This window comes from Filicampus tigris, chromosome 19 (genome assembly GCF_054856515.1).
Source record: "Filicampus tigris isolate MCC_2025a chromosome 19, RoL_Ftig_1.0, whole genome shotgun sequence".
Taxonomy (NCBI): Eukaryota; Metazoa; Chordata; class Actinopteri; order Syngnathiformes; family Syngnathidae; genus Filicampus; species Filicampus tigris.
In genome coordinates this window covers 12,216,383-12,228,904 of record NC_141235.1, presented here as the reverse complement: position 1 = coordinate 12,228,904, position 12,522 = coordinate 12,216,383, and the positions used below count along the sequence as shown (strand labels likewise).

Below are 12,522 nucleotides of genomic sequence, written 5' to 3'. Positions count from 1 at the left end.
AATATAAAAATATTTCCCTTACTAACAGGGCTACTGTTATATACGCGATACAGTTTTGTTGTTGTAGTTGTTTGAAGAGTTGTTGCACAATTTGTCAAACACGCTTTTCTTTACATCTGAATTGAGCCTTCTCATACCGTACAGTCGTACACATTCTTTGACCTACGGTAGATAAAGTCATAGGATAACATTGCTTGCCAAATCCCTTTGCGATCTCATGTCCACTCGGTGGCGATATGCGCCAAGGAGATCTAACCACCCAAAAATACGACGAAGAAGAAACAGCGGCAGAAAAAGAGGAAGAGGGAGAACCGTACACATCAAGTCTCCTGGTGACTGGCAGCTGTGTTTTCAGTGAGTAATTTAAAAAAATTTAAACGGTCTATTTTCCATTTGTATATAAATGTATGTTTGTACACTACTTAGAGCATAATTACGACGCTGAGGCCTTCTAGTTTGTTTATTGTTACTCGCTAGTCACTGGAAGCTTGCTAGCTATCGTAAAACAATATCAACAAAGGTGGCTCGTGAGCTAGCACGCCCACAAGTAGAACTCAACTGTCAATCAAAAGTCAATCAAGGAAAGCGTTTGACTTATTTTTTGTATGTTTTCCTCACCAAAACTGATGTCCACAATGGAAGAGTGATGGCTTCACACGTGGGGAAAGATTTGTCTCAGAATTATTCACACAACTGCATCCGTGATTTTCACGTGTTTTTCAGATCCACAAATACATTCGTGATTTTCACGTTTTTTTGTGTGCATTTATCGTGTAAATATTCAAGTCTGCGTGTGAAATGTCGAGTGTGCGTTTGAGGATCAGCAGGCGTGCCGTTTCATGATGTTGTCACACGCACACACACAGGTCTTAGGTATTTACGTGTGGAAAGGTCACCCCTACTCATTCCGCTATAGGCAGTGTTGCTGTTTCCATTTAACGGGAATGCGCTATATCCCGTTTTTTGTTTAAAACTTCGAAATTGAAAAACGGAAAACTGATCTTTTATGTATTTATTTGACACAACTCGGGGAACAAAATACGACAAAACAAGTTGCTTTTTTTTATTTAAAAAAGTTCCATCGTGGCGTTTTGTTTAAAAAAACAACAACAACTAATGAACAAATGATACACGGATAGTTTGAAACAGAGACACTATCCTCTATAGCGGACTGAAGAGGGATGGCCTTTAAAACACATGTGAATGTTGACAACTGCTGTGTGTGGGATGGATGACACCGGAGAGGATTTTTACTCGTGCCATCCGACTCCCACAGGGAAAAAAAAATCTCAGTCCCAGACCACCATGACCATATTTGCTGATGTATAGTCGTCTCAGTTGGAATACTGCAGTTTCGTATATGTAAAGATTGACAGTGACTCATTTAGCTATAATAAGAACTTTGTTTTGCAACAAGCAGCGGCGGACGAAACGGGTCAATTCCTTCCTACGACTTGAAAAGACAGAAAGGAAACAAAAAATATTTTGATAACATAAAAAATACACGTTTATCATTTTTTTAACACCTTAGAACAATTGAACATAAAAACATTTTTTTTAAATGTTTGTGTTTGTTTTACACACTACTGTTATTTTTATTCATATCCAGGACTTGACAAAAGTCTTTGGGCACCAAAAGATGTGTTGTTTTTTTATTTAAGCCTTTGGAGACTGCATGGGTAGTATAACATATGTTTGACATTCCAACCACGAGAGTGAGGGATCGAAGCATGATATAGGCCAATGTCATTGTTTTGATTTTTAGTTATTGACATTTGAATGCATTGACGCACTTATTTCTGTACGAGTGTGAAGTGCTCGACCGTATTTGAACGCACCTCGCGTCTCGGCGAGCGTTGTCAATGTTTAATGTAACGTTCCCGTTATGATCCGTTTGAACCAGCGATCGCTGCTAGTTAAGTTCGACGGCCGTGAACGTGGCAAAGTACACACCCAGACTCGGATATTCCGAGAGGACCGATTTACCATGACCCGCGTCACACGGGATTATTTCGCTTTGTGCGCGCAGTCCGACAGATGGACACAGTTGGAGTGCTTTTGCTGTTTGTGCGATTGAAATGTCAGCCTCCAGTGTGGATCTTAGAATACATGTGAAAATCACCAATATATTTGTGGATCTTATAAACACGTGAACATCGCGGATGCATTTGTGTGACTAATTTTGTGTCAAATCTCTCCCCATGTTCACCTGCTGCTGGTCGCCTACCTGCACATCTCTCCATCAACATATTCTTCAAAGGTACTGCATGCTGCTTGTTCCTTCCGTTTTCTTCTATGTAGCATTATGACTCTGATGGCTCGAGAGGGTCAAAACATTAGCGATACCGGCACAGTTTAATGCCACCCAAAGTTGTTATTTTTTTAAAATATACTTTTAGTTTAAACCATGTCTGTTAGACCTATTTGAAGAAATATGGAAGTAGATGAAAATATACAGTATATTTTTATTATGTACATTTTTACTCATTTTACAACCCTATTAAAGGAATCATTATTTTTTTTCTTCAATTCAAAAGAGTTCTCAGGTGCCTAAAGGAAGGTTTTTTCTTACCTTGACAACGTGGGTCTTTGTGACTACAGCTAGGGCTGCTCAGTGTTGTGACTTTTCTAACCCCAATTTGTTAAAAAAAAGAAAGCAAGTAGCAAGTTACCAAGATTATTATGGTTAAATAAAATTAATGAAAAATCTTAAACTGAAATCGAATAAAATCTAAATACTTTTACAAAAATAAAAATGGTAATACCCCCAATCGCCCCCCCTCATGGGTTGAAACCACCACTCTGGTGAGCAACCATAAAAATTGATTGTCGAGGCAGCTTTTAAAGACGGGGATGTCAATTTGTATGTTGTCAATAAATGTCGTGTGCTGGGGCATGACGTTGCCTCTTGCCAGACAGAAAGAGCCTCCACCCCAACGTCAACAACTGAGCCAAACCTTTGAGTATGCGGTGTACAGGTGCAGCTTCACTGAGAGGCGTCTGGAATATGTTGCTGACCAAAATGTGTTGCTTTTTTGTGCTCGTGAATTGTCATTAAATAGATAAACCATTACAGAAATGTAAATAAATGTAAAAATTATTTTACAAAAAAAATTATTAAAAATGTCAAGACGTATCTAAATTGAGCCTGAACAAAATAATAAATATTAGAGTTAGTGCTGTCAAGCGATTAATTTAAGTAATGAATGCAAAATTTAACATAAATCGTAATCACATTTATTCAACTATAATTTCATACAAAGCTTGTAACCGATTTTTACTTTAGCAAAATCTCGGAATTAAAAAAAAAAAGTGAAGTATATTTTGATTCAGAGGCTGTTCAAATCGCTTTCTTTGAACCTTGAATCTGATTCTTTGAGTATGTGGGGATGGAGCCTTTTCTGTTGCTGCAATGGCCTTCCATTATTTAATGGCAGGCCTCTCTGTCCATTTTCAAAAGCTTTTTGAAGACACGTATCCAGTCTTTGACTTTTGATCCGATGTGAGACTGACACTTTATTGCTGTTTTCCAGTGTCTACTGTAGTAATTTGTGTTTTAATTTATTGCGTGCACTTGTTATATTATTGCTATTTTGTTATTGTAAAGTAAAGTGCTTTGTTAACGCTGCAGCTGTTATGAAATGCGCTCTATAATTAAGTTGTATTGTATTATATAGCATTAAAACTGTTGTACGATATGCCAAAGACATATTTTGGATTTCTCCAATGAGTAACTTTTCAAAGTAAAACTACGTAAAAGTCCATCTTTGTTTGTCAGTGACTCTCCTCTCAGTTTGGCTGCAAGCTGAGCAGAGGTCAGCTGCCACAGGAATTAAATAAAACGGAGTTCTTTTTTTTTTGAAAACGCTTTATGAAATTTGTATTAATCTACAGAGTTAACGCTTTAATTTTGACAGCCCTAATTAGAGTCCAAAATCGCATTAATGAGACAATTGAATCTGCTTTTTCCCCAATTAATAATTTCACATTCTAATACAAATGATTTGGGCCAGGGTAAAAGAACAAACAAAACTGTGTAATCTTATATCAACTCAAAAAGCTGTATACTTTTAATAAAAGTTGTGTATTTTGGAAATGTAAAGTAATACTTATCAGATAATGTAGTGTTGTAAAATGACAAGAGTAAAGTGGCATTTTTACAAGGGGATCAGATTAATGCCTGTTGGAGTAGTTTTACTTTTTGTGTATGTTTGAACAATATTAAACTACTCTATCTTAGCACATGGGCGGAGTATTTTCACTTGGAGGACTTTGAGGTCCTGCTTGACCAGTTGATTGAAAGGAGCGTGAGTTGCTCATTGGAAGTCAGGTGTGGAGAAAGCCACCAGCTGATTGCTCACACAGACGCATGACGTGTGTGGGCACATTTGCAAATGTTAAAAGTGAAACTATGCCACCTTGTTTTACTAATACGACTTTAATCTTAAAATAGACAATTTTAAAAAAATGAACTTTTATGTGCAGAAGAGTGTTACTCACTGCTTTTATTTTCTGCCTGACCAGATGGATGGAGGAGGCTTCGTGCTCAAAGGTTCAGCCGACGGACTTGTGGGACATGCGGAAGGGAAAGCCAAGATGCATTTGGACCCGTGTGAGTATTGAGCAGTGGCGTGTGCTTGAGGAGCTGATGTGTGATGTCACATCGCACCACAAGGTGGACGTGAGTGCGCTGAACTTCAACTTCATGCACTGCGCAACACCATCGTCAGACTCTTCTGGACATGTTTTTGAATGACAATGATGTGGGCCAAATTAGTTAAAAAATAATGTCATATTTAAAAAAAAAAGTACATCTATTTTTGACTAACTTGGTTCACATCAGTGTCATTTCAAAACATGTCCAGCAGTGTGTGATGATGGTGTTGCGCTGTACACTTAGTTTTTGTCCCAGTGTGCTCACGGCCCCCTTTGGTGGCATCGCCAAAGTGTGTGCGCGTCATTTCAAGTAAGTGACATCACACATGAGCTCGTCAAGCAGGCAACACTTGAGCTGCTTCCATCGTCAATGTCTGTGTGTGCAACTTCAGTTAGCTCACACAAACATTGACTGGTGAAATGCTTTCAAATTGTCATGTTAGCTTCTGTGTCCAATAAATTGTTCAACTTGAATTGGAGTCTTTGTGTTTTATTGGTAAATCTGCCCTCATTTGAAGCCATCATGGGTGTCGGTTGCTGCAGTGGAAAACTATTCCAAAGGCTGCTTGAAGTCTTGAGGTGAGAGTTGCACGTCAGTGACTACTACTGTGGACACAAGTGTCACATTACTACTCCTGTTTGTGTCTTCGTGACTCAAAACTGGAGCAATCTTTAAATTCATCGAGCTTTGGGTCATGTGAGATTGAAGGGAATAGTAAAAGACCTGTCTCATGTAGTGACTGAAGTGCAACTTTGACCTGAAGAATCAAAAGTGCCTTCAAAAAAGACTATCTGCTGCTAGGGCCGCCCCTAACTCCGCCCAAATTTCAAATCCACCAATCACAGCGTGGCTTTGATTTGCATAGCCAATCAGAATGCAGTAATTTGCATAACCACGCCCACTTCTGACAATCCGACCAATCAGGGCCCTCCAAATTTGCATAGCCACGCCCACTTTGGGACCCACCAATCGCAGTGCTTCTAATTTGCATAATCCCGCCCACCTTTCGACCAATCACAGCCTTTTATCTGCATTGCTCCACCCACTTCCAGACCCATCAGCGAATCAGAAAGCCTTATTCCAGCCTTGCCCCACCCACTTTCTAAAAAAAAATATTTTAAAAAATTAATTTTTGGAAAAAAAATTTGGGGAAAAAAAATTGAAAAAATATTTTTGATTTTTTTTTTTTTTTTTTTAACTTTGAAGATTAAAGTTTTTTGTGATGTGTGTAAGAATGAAGTTGAGAGTTTAAGTGTTATTTGTAATCAAGCTTTATTTCTTTTGCAGAGTACACAATCGCAAACAAACAAGTTACAAGTTGGATAACAGTCTGCTCGTTGCAAAGTCCTCAAGTGGTCGGCCAGCAAGAAGACAAAGTTGCAAGTCGGATGACAGTCTGCTCGTTGCTTAGTGGTCAGCCAGCGAGAAGAACTTGGACAAGCGTGTGGACCTAAGACAAAAAAAAAAAAAAAACATTTGTGAGTCAAAAGTTAAGTCAACATCTTGTGCAGAAGATGTTTGGGGCTTCAAACCTACCAGCGACGAAGACGCAATTCTTCAGGTGCGTTATGATGGATGATCTTCATCCTTGCTGCCTATAAAAAGGGGAAGAAAAGGTCAGAAAAGTCGCATTGAGGATTGTGCAATGAAGAATTTTAAGAGCATACCGTCCAAGTGTAAATGTCTCCCATTTCTTCTCAGGCTGCCTCCAAGTTTGGCTTCAGCACCTCGTGGATGAGCAAGCAACAAGAAAGGCTAAAGTGTTGCTGGTCTCGGGCTGTGAGCAGGTACTTGATCGACCGCACTGGACACAAGAACAAATCATTCAACTTTGTCGAGACAACTGGAACATGCTAGCTGAAATTAAATGTTGCTTTTCTTACCAGCAGAGGACTCATCCTCAGGCAGACGCACTTGGAGTCATGTTGCACTCCAGTGGCGCCATCTGCAGGACAACAAACATGTGAGTAGACTTTGATTACTAACCTGTAATGCGGTTATGTTTTACCGTTACGCTTCTGCAGGAGCTCCTTATTGAGGCAGTCATCTGGAACACCATGGCGACAAGTTGGATAACATGTAAAGACAGTCTCCTCGTCGCTCCACGGTGGAGTTGTCAGTTGGCCAGCAAGGAGCGCACTGACCAGCGTGGGGACCTAAAGACAAAAGGGGAGTTCAAAGTTAACTCAAAAGCTTAAGGCATCAGCAATATACCATGAATGTAGAGTTTCGCCTTCAATGGCAACTCATTTTTAGTTGACTATAAAATGTTTTGATTGGCTGTAGACTGGAACCTTCCACTGCAGCATCTGGTCGAGCTCCGGAAACTCTGGACTGGTGCAGAGACTTCTCCTGGATGGACAAACCTGCAAATACCACAAATGATGGACCAGACAAACTGCTATTTTTAAGTAAGTTTATTTGCATGTCTTAATATTGAAAATGTTAGCAGCTTTGAAGACCCTCCACATTTATGGAGAATTTCTTTGCCCAGCAGGTGGAAGAGTTCCTGATGGCACTCTTACTGGAAGCTGACGTGCAGGCGAGTGCCCTTTCAACATGCCAAGTTTTTGTAGCCTGTTTAACCGGTCAGCAAGTTGATCAACGCGCCACCTAGAACAACAAAAATTAGTCAAGTACTTTGATTCATCAAGTTTGTCTTTGGCAACAGGTCCCAACCTTGACCAAGAGGAGCGCGACTTGACAAGTTGATCCATGCCGGTTCTTCAGCGCCACCTGGTAGACAAGAGCAGAACAAAAGTCACTTGTTGACCAGGGTCTTCAATCCTGTTCCTTGTGGGTCACCGTCATGCCTGTTTTCCATTGCGCCCATCTGCAACCCACCGGATTCAAATGATCAGCAAGCTCTTTGAGCCTGAGCACTTCAAGCAGGCGTGTCGCAGCAGGGAGACAATATTCAGGGAACAGGATTGAGGAACATGAGTGCCCTGACTGCAACATTAGCAAACCTGCAGCGGAAAAAAAAATGCTCACTTGATACACCGCCATCTTGTTTCACAACTCTCAATGAAGCGTTGACATGACTGCAGAAAAAGAGAGAGAAAAACAAAAAGAAGTTTGGAATGGATACTGCTGTAAAGTCACATCGGGTCTCCTGAGCCTCCTTGGGTTTCATCCAGAATCTTGGCTGGCGCTTCTTCCTGGAGTGAGACTGCAGCAAACATTCAAGTTGACAATGACCCAAGTGTTGCCATTGAGTCCATGTTCCCACCTGACTCGGGTGTTAAATTCAGGTCCAGAAAGTAAAACCCCTGCCGCCACAGTTTGGCTGTAGCCGCAGGTGCTTCCACTCAACCGGTAAACGAGCTCCGCAGAAGCACCTGTGGCGCAAGTCAAACCGGGGTTTTCACTTACTGGATTTGACACACCTTTGCTGATTGAGAAGATCACAGGGGGCCCCCTGGTCAGCACTTGCTGAAATAATTATTTAAACATTTGTACATGCATGAAAGCGTGCGTTTTACCAGTGAGAAGAGCAGAGTTGAACGCCTCTTCAACAGCATGGTGGCCTGAAAGACAAGGCAACGTAAGCATTCCACTTGAAAATACTCAGCCTGACAAGCTAGTGGCTTAGCAACCTGACCTTTGGTAGACATGCAAAAGTCTCATGATGCCATGTCCCAAAAAGACAGGAAGTCAGACATTTTAAGGGTCATCTGGGCCATTATGTTGAAGAACTCTGAAGACAGAAAGGAGACAAAAATGCATGCATGTAAATATACTTTATTTCTTCAGTTTAATTGTGTTTAAAGGTTTTGTCAACTTACCTTCGGCGAAACATCTTTCGTCCAGATGATGGAAAAGGTATGAGCAAATGTTTCTTCATCGTCACACAAAGTAGCTGCATTATTGTTGAATAAACACCAACTTAACCATGAATAAATATTTTAATTATTGCGTCCATCCGTGTATCTGTACGTACGTTGCAAAAACGCGTTTTGGTGCAATTTAAAGTCGTAGGAAGTGTTGATTACCAACGCTAGAGCAAACGCTTTAGCTTGCCATGTTAGCAAGGAGTGAGCACGCCCAAAGTGCTACTTTAGCTGGCTCAAAGTGAGCGGAAGCAGTGAGTTTTAAGAGGCTATTAAAGATTGAGCACTCACCTTGTCAAAGTTTTCGATGAGCTTGTGGACGAGATGTGTGTTGAGCAGCAGGTGTACGAGGACGACTGGAGGCTGAGAAAGAATGACTGTCTCCGTTTCCCCGACTTAAATAGGTTTGCGGTGGTGACGTCACTTCCAGAGGGGGAAAAAAAAATTAACACAGAAAGCTAAGTAGTCGACGCTCGTAAAGAAGTTTTGTTATATTGAAAATGCGGGAGCGAAATAACAGAAGCATTGTCATAAATATTTGCTGGGGCTCGAACCCGGGTTGCCTGTATATGAAGTAGCGGTGCATTCCACTTGACTGTCACTCAGTTGCAATAGTAGTATCTTTCAATAATATATATCAGATATCTTGACGCAATGAAACTGCGAATGCGTAGATTAATGGATATATTCAAACAACCGAACCACCACAGATAATCTGACATGGTCGAGTGGTTAGTGTCGTGACTTAGTCTTCAGGAGAAACGGGTTCGATTCTAGCTTTGTCCTCCATTTAATTTGTAAATAGAGCAAAGAGTGAGATTCGAACCCGAGTCTCCGGAACAGCAAGTCACTTCTTATACCACTCGGCCATCTTGACGGAAAAAATTCGATTTTTGTAGCTGTTGTATTGCATTATGCTAAACAGATGGGACTGCCAAACATCTACCTATCCGGCCATTACCCGAGCTGCTCATCCTCATTTACATGAAAAAAAAGAAATGTAATTGGGGCGAGGGTTGGCATCCCTCGTGCAGTGGTCACTTACACAGCTAACATTCTACGTGGACTGTGTGATGACACTCAAACCTAACAAATTTACAAACCCCATCAGTGTTTCCTACCACTAACGTCATGATGTCATTCATCGGGAGAGAGTTTCCAAAGTCAACTTGGTTTGAAAATTGAAGACGAACATGACAAAGAGACAGTGTAGTTTGTTACTTTGCTTTATTGGTGATCGTGAATAAAGTGCTTGAATAAAAGACAAGTGTCTTTCTTGTCTGCTTCAGTCACAAAGAGTCGCAAATGTTTAGTTCGTGTTTTAGTTTCAAGATTCTTTGTCGAGAAACGCAACTCTGCTGGGAGATTGACAAGCGTCTTGTCTCGTTGGTTGGGGGGAGTGGGTGGGTCGCTACTGGTCTGTAGCCATCACCTGCAACACACAACGAAACATGGTGAAATCAAATTTAACAATAACTATTAATACTATTGGGGAGAAAAATGGGAAGACTCTCCGACCCCCCCCCCCCCTCCCCCAAAGTATAACGACAAAAAGTTGGCTTGACTTCGATATCCACGAGTTAGGGACCGTCCACAAATTTCATGTTAGAGGATGTCACAAATAGACAAAAATATTCACCAAAAATCAGTTAATAAACATTTTACATACTATAATATAATAAACTTCCTGTTTAGTTTTGAAACGAATTCGGACGTTTTTACATTTTTAATGACCCTCCAGCCAGACCGAATCTGCTTCTGTTAGAGACGAAAAGGTTTCGTTAGCCTTCTGAAAATCATGACAAACCAGTGTTTTGACGCCCACCCAAAAGAAAAGCGAATGACGAAAAAAAGCTATCCACCTCTTGTTCACCGCCTAGCTGTTGCCATGGTTACAAGGCAGTAAGGCACGCATATCGCAGTAGTTTCTGTAAATAGCTTCACATTCAAACGCACATGTGCTGTACTTTCCCGTGTACTCATTAATGGTTATCACAGAAGAAGATAATTCGCCCTGGGCTGCTCCCTGTGTCCTGTTTAAAGGTTTATTTACCGTAACATCGGCGCTAATTTTCGTTAGCATGTCTGCATTTTACTGTATGATAGCATTTAGCTATAGCGGACGTTCGTTGTTTAATCACTCGTTGACTGCTTGTTACTGTATTGTGCTTATTTGTCATAACGTCAACATAGGATTAGAGGCGGGAGTGTTTGCGCCCTATATGTGCTCTCTGTACTTGGCTCTCGTGGAGAGTAGTTCGTGTGTGTTGCTGAATAAAGTACGCCAGTTGGCTAAAGAGAGGAGTCGTCTGCATTATCGGAATTATTCTTCTGCTGCGACCGGGCAAAAGGTATAAGACTACACCGCTACGTGTCCATAGGTTTCCATAGGTTTCATCAGTGTTGCATGGAACAATAGCTTGGAGTAACAATTAAACAACTTCAAGTAAGAACTTTTACCTCTTACTTGTAGACGTGGTTGAAAAGTGCCCCGTCCTGAGATAATGTTGAATACAGTAGATCGATGAGAACACGTTAAGTTAATTTGCCTGAATTCAGATGACTATACCGTTTGACTATTGTACACAGATTTATGTACTGTGCATACATATTTGCCAAGATCGATATCATACCTCGGCTCAGTAATCCAGTCTTCCTGTTGATGTCGACAGGATCCAAATCTTCAATCACACGCAATTCACCGCACACTCGCCTGCCTGTTAAAATTTAAACGTAAACTATCATAATATTTACACTCACTCACTAGCTGCATTCGCAAAGGCGAAGCACGCCCCGCCGCATGGGATTGTGGGATATACTACCATTTTTAGCACCATGGTTCGAGCACACGATTGTTAACAAAAACAATACAGAATCCAATTTCATGGTTGTATTTTTATGCAAAATGGGTCTCATTTTATTTTTTAAACCATCTAAAATTATTTAGTTTTTTTTTTTTTTCAGATTTGAGTTTCAAAATCGGAAATATAATACACGGAAGGTCCCTAAATTCTAGTACGTATTAGTTTAAATTGCTTTAATGTAATTTTAATAGACTGTTTTCTTCTTTGCGTAGTGTTTTATTTGACTGCATTGATTCTAGTACATGTTGATGTTTTTATGTCCAATCTGTAGCAGCCGTGTCAATTTAATGGGCCTGGGGCATTCAGAATCACTGGTAGCGCTGGCCGAGCGATGTCCATCCATCCATCCATCCATCCCGCTTCTCCTCACAAGGGTCGCGGGCGTGCTGGAGCCTATCAAAGCTGACTGGGCAGTAGGCGGGTGACACCTTGAATTGGTTGCCAGCCAATCGCAGAGTGTCCAATCAACTTACCATGCATGTTTTTGGAATGTGGGAGGAAACCGGAGTACCCGGAGAAAACCCACGCAGGCACGGGGAGAACATGCAAACTCCACACAGGGTAGAACCCACGACCTTTGAACTGTGAGGCGGTCAAGTCGACCACCGTGCCGCCCCGAGCGATATCAATTATATTAGAAGAGGGACTGTTTAAATGTCCTACCGCGATGGTCCTTTGTGATGTCAGCATTGTCCGTCCGCTTACCAGTTGGTCTGAACAAACCACTTCGGTTCAGCAATGTTCTTGGGATACCTAGTGTGAATCACACCCACGCCACAGCATCTGGGTTCAAAGGGCCGCTCCAGAAAATATTATTTGTTGAAACCATTTTCTCGTTTACTTATGCTTATTGAGAATAGCAATCATGAAAAGAACAAAGACCATTGTGGAATAAAAAGTCTATTGTGTAAAGGGGCATTGTGGAATAAATAGGTTATTGTGGAAAACTCTATTATGTAATGAAAAGGTCCTTGTGGAAAACTCCATTATGGAATAAAAAGGCCATTGTGGAAAACGGTATCATGCAATAAAATGGCCATTGTGGACTAAAACGGCCATTGTGGAATTAAAAAGTCTATAGTATAAAGGGGCATTATGGAATAAAAAGGTCATTGTGGAGAACTCTTATGGAATAAAAAAGTCATTGTGGAAAACTCCATTATGGAAT

General features: G+C 40.9%; 1 protein-coding gene and 3 long non-coding RNA genes across 10 annotated transcripts; 2 read left to right on the top strand and 2 right to left on the bottom strand.

Annotated features, from left to right (window-relative positions):
- Nucleotides 1-272: 272 nt before the first annotated feature.
- On the top strand, nt 273-6,826 carry LOC147129556 (uncharacterized). Of its 3 annotated transcripts, none has more exons than XR_015082378.1 (6): nt 273-354; nt 4,525-4,612; nt 5,945-6,273; nt 6,359-6,444; nt 6,544-6,620; nt 6,682-6,826. It is a non-coding gene; the product is annotated as an uncharacterized LOC147129556 (long non-coding RNA). The 3 variants fall into 3 exon arrangements; XR_015082380.1 differs by lacking the exon at nt 273-354 and adding an exon at nt 649-658; XR_015082379.1 differs by lacking the exon at nt 273-354 and adding an exon at nt 668-2,260.
- Nucleotides 6,192-9,246, bottom strand: LOC147129554 (uncharacterized). Of its 5 annotated transcripts, none has more exons than XM_086015647.1 (12): nt 8,782-9,246; nt 8,446-8,459; nt 8,262-8,357; nt 8,143-8,187; nt 7,652-7,701; nt 7,337-7,393; nt 7,183-7,270; nt 6,952-7,023; nt 6,666-6,813; nt 6,541-6,602; nt 6,325-6,461; nt 6,192-6,252 (listed from the first exon to the last, which is right to left on the bottom strand). In XM_086015647.1, the coding sequence occupies exons 6-11, from the start codon at nt 7,372-7,374 to the stop codon at nt 6,378-6,380; spliced, it is 492 nt and encodes a 163-aa protein (XP_085871773.1). In that variant the 5' UTR covers nt 7,375-7,393; nt 7,652-7,701; nt 8,143-8,187; nt 8,262-8,357; nt 8,446-8,459; nt 8,782-9,246; the 3' UTR covers nt 6,192-6,252; nt 6,325-6,377. The 5 variants fall into 5 exon arrangements, with proteins under 5 accessions (XP_085871773.1, XP_085871772.1, XP_085871771.1 ...); XM_086015646.1 differs by having other exon boundaries at nt 7,337-7,490; nt 8,446-8,498; nt 8,782-9,216; XM_086015645.1 differs by having other exon boundaries at nt 8,446-8,545; nt 8,782-9,212.
- On the top strand, nt 6,834-7,862 carry LOC147129555 (uncharacterized). Its single transcript, XR_015082381.1, has 3 exons — nt 6,834-7,068; nt 7,152-7,199; nt 7,329-7,862. It is a non-coding gene; the product is annotated as an uncharacterized LOC147129555 (long non-coding RNA).
- A 454-nt stretch (nt 9,247-9,700) lies between the features above and the next one.
- On the bottom strand, nt 9,701-11,279 carry LOC147129553 (uncharacterized). The gene is made up of 2 exons (XR_015082382.1): nt 11,124-11,279; nt 9,701-9,922 (listed from the first exon to the last, which is right to left on the bottom strand). It is a non-coding gene; the product is annotated as an uncharacterized LOC147129553 (long non-coding RNA).
- Between the last annotated feature and the right edge of the window lie 1,243 nt (nt 11,280-12,522).

Coding starts and splice junctions, on each gene's coding strand:
- LOC147129554 (XM_086015647.1), bottom strand. CDS start 7,374: ATGGATCAACTTGTCAAGTCGCGCTCCTCTTGGTCAAG. Junction 7,271..7,336: donor TCGCGCTCCTCTTGGTCAAG/GTTGGGACCTGT, acceptor TTGTTGTTCTAG/GTGGCGCGTTGATCAACTTG. Junction 6,603..6,665: donor GCTCCTGCAGAAGCGTAACG/GTAAAACATAAC, acceptor GTTGTCCTGCAG/ATGGCGCCACTGGAGTGCAA.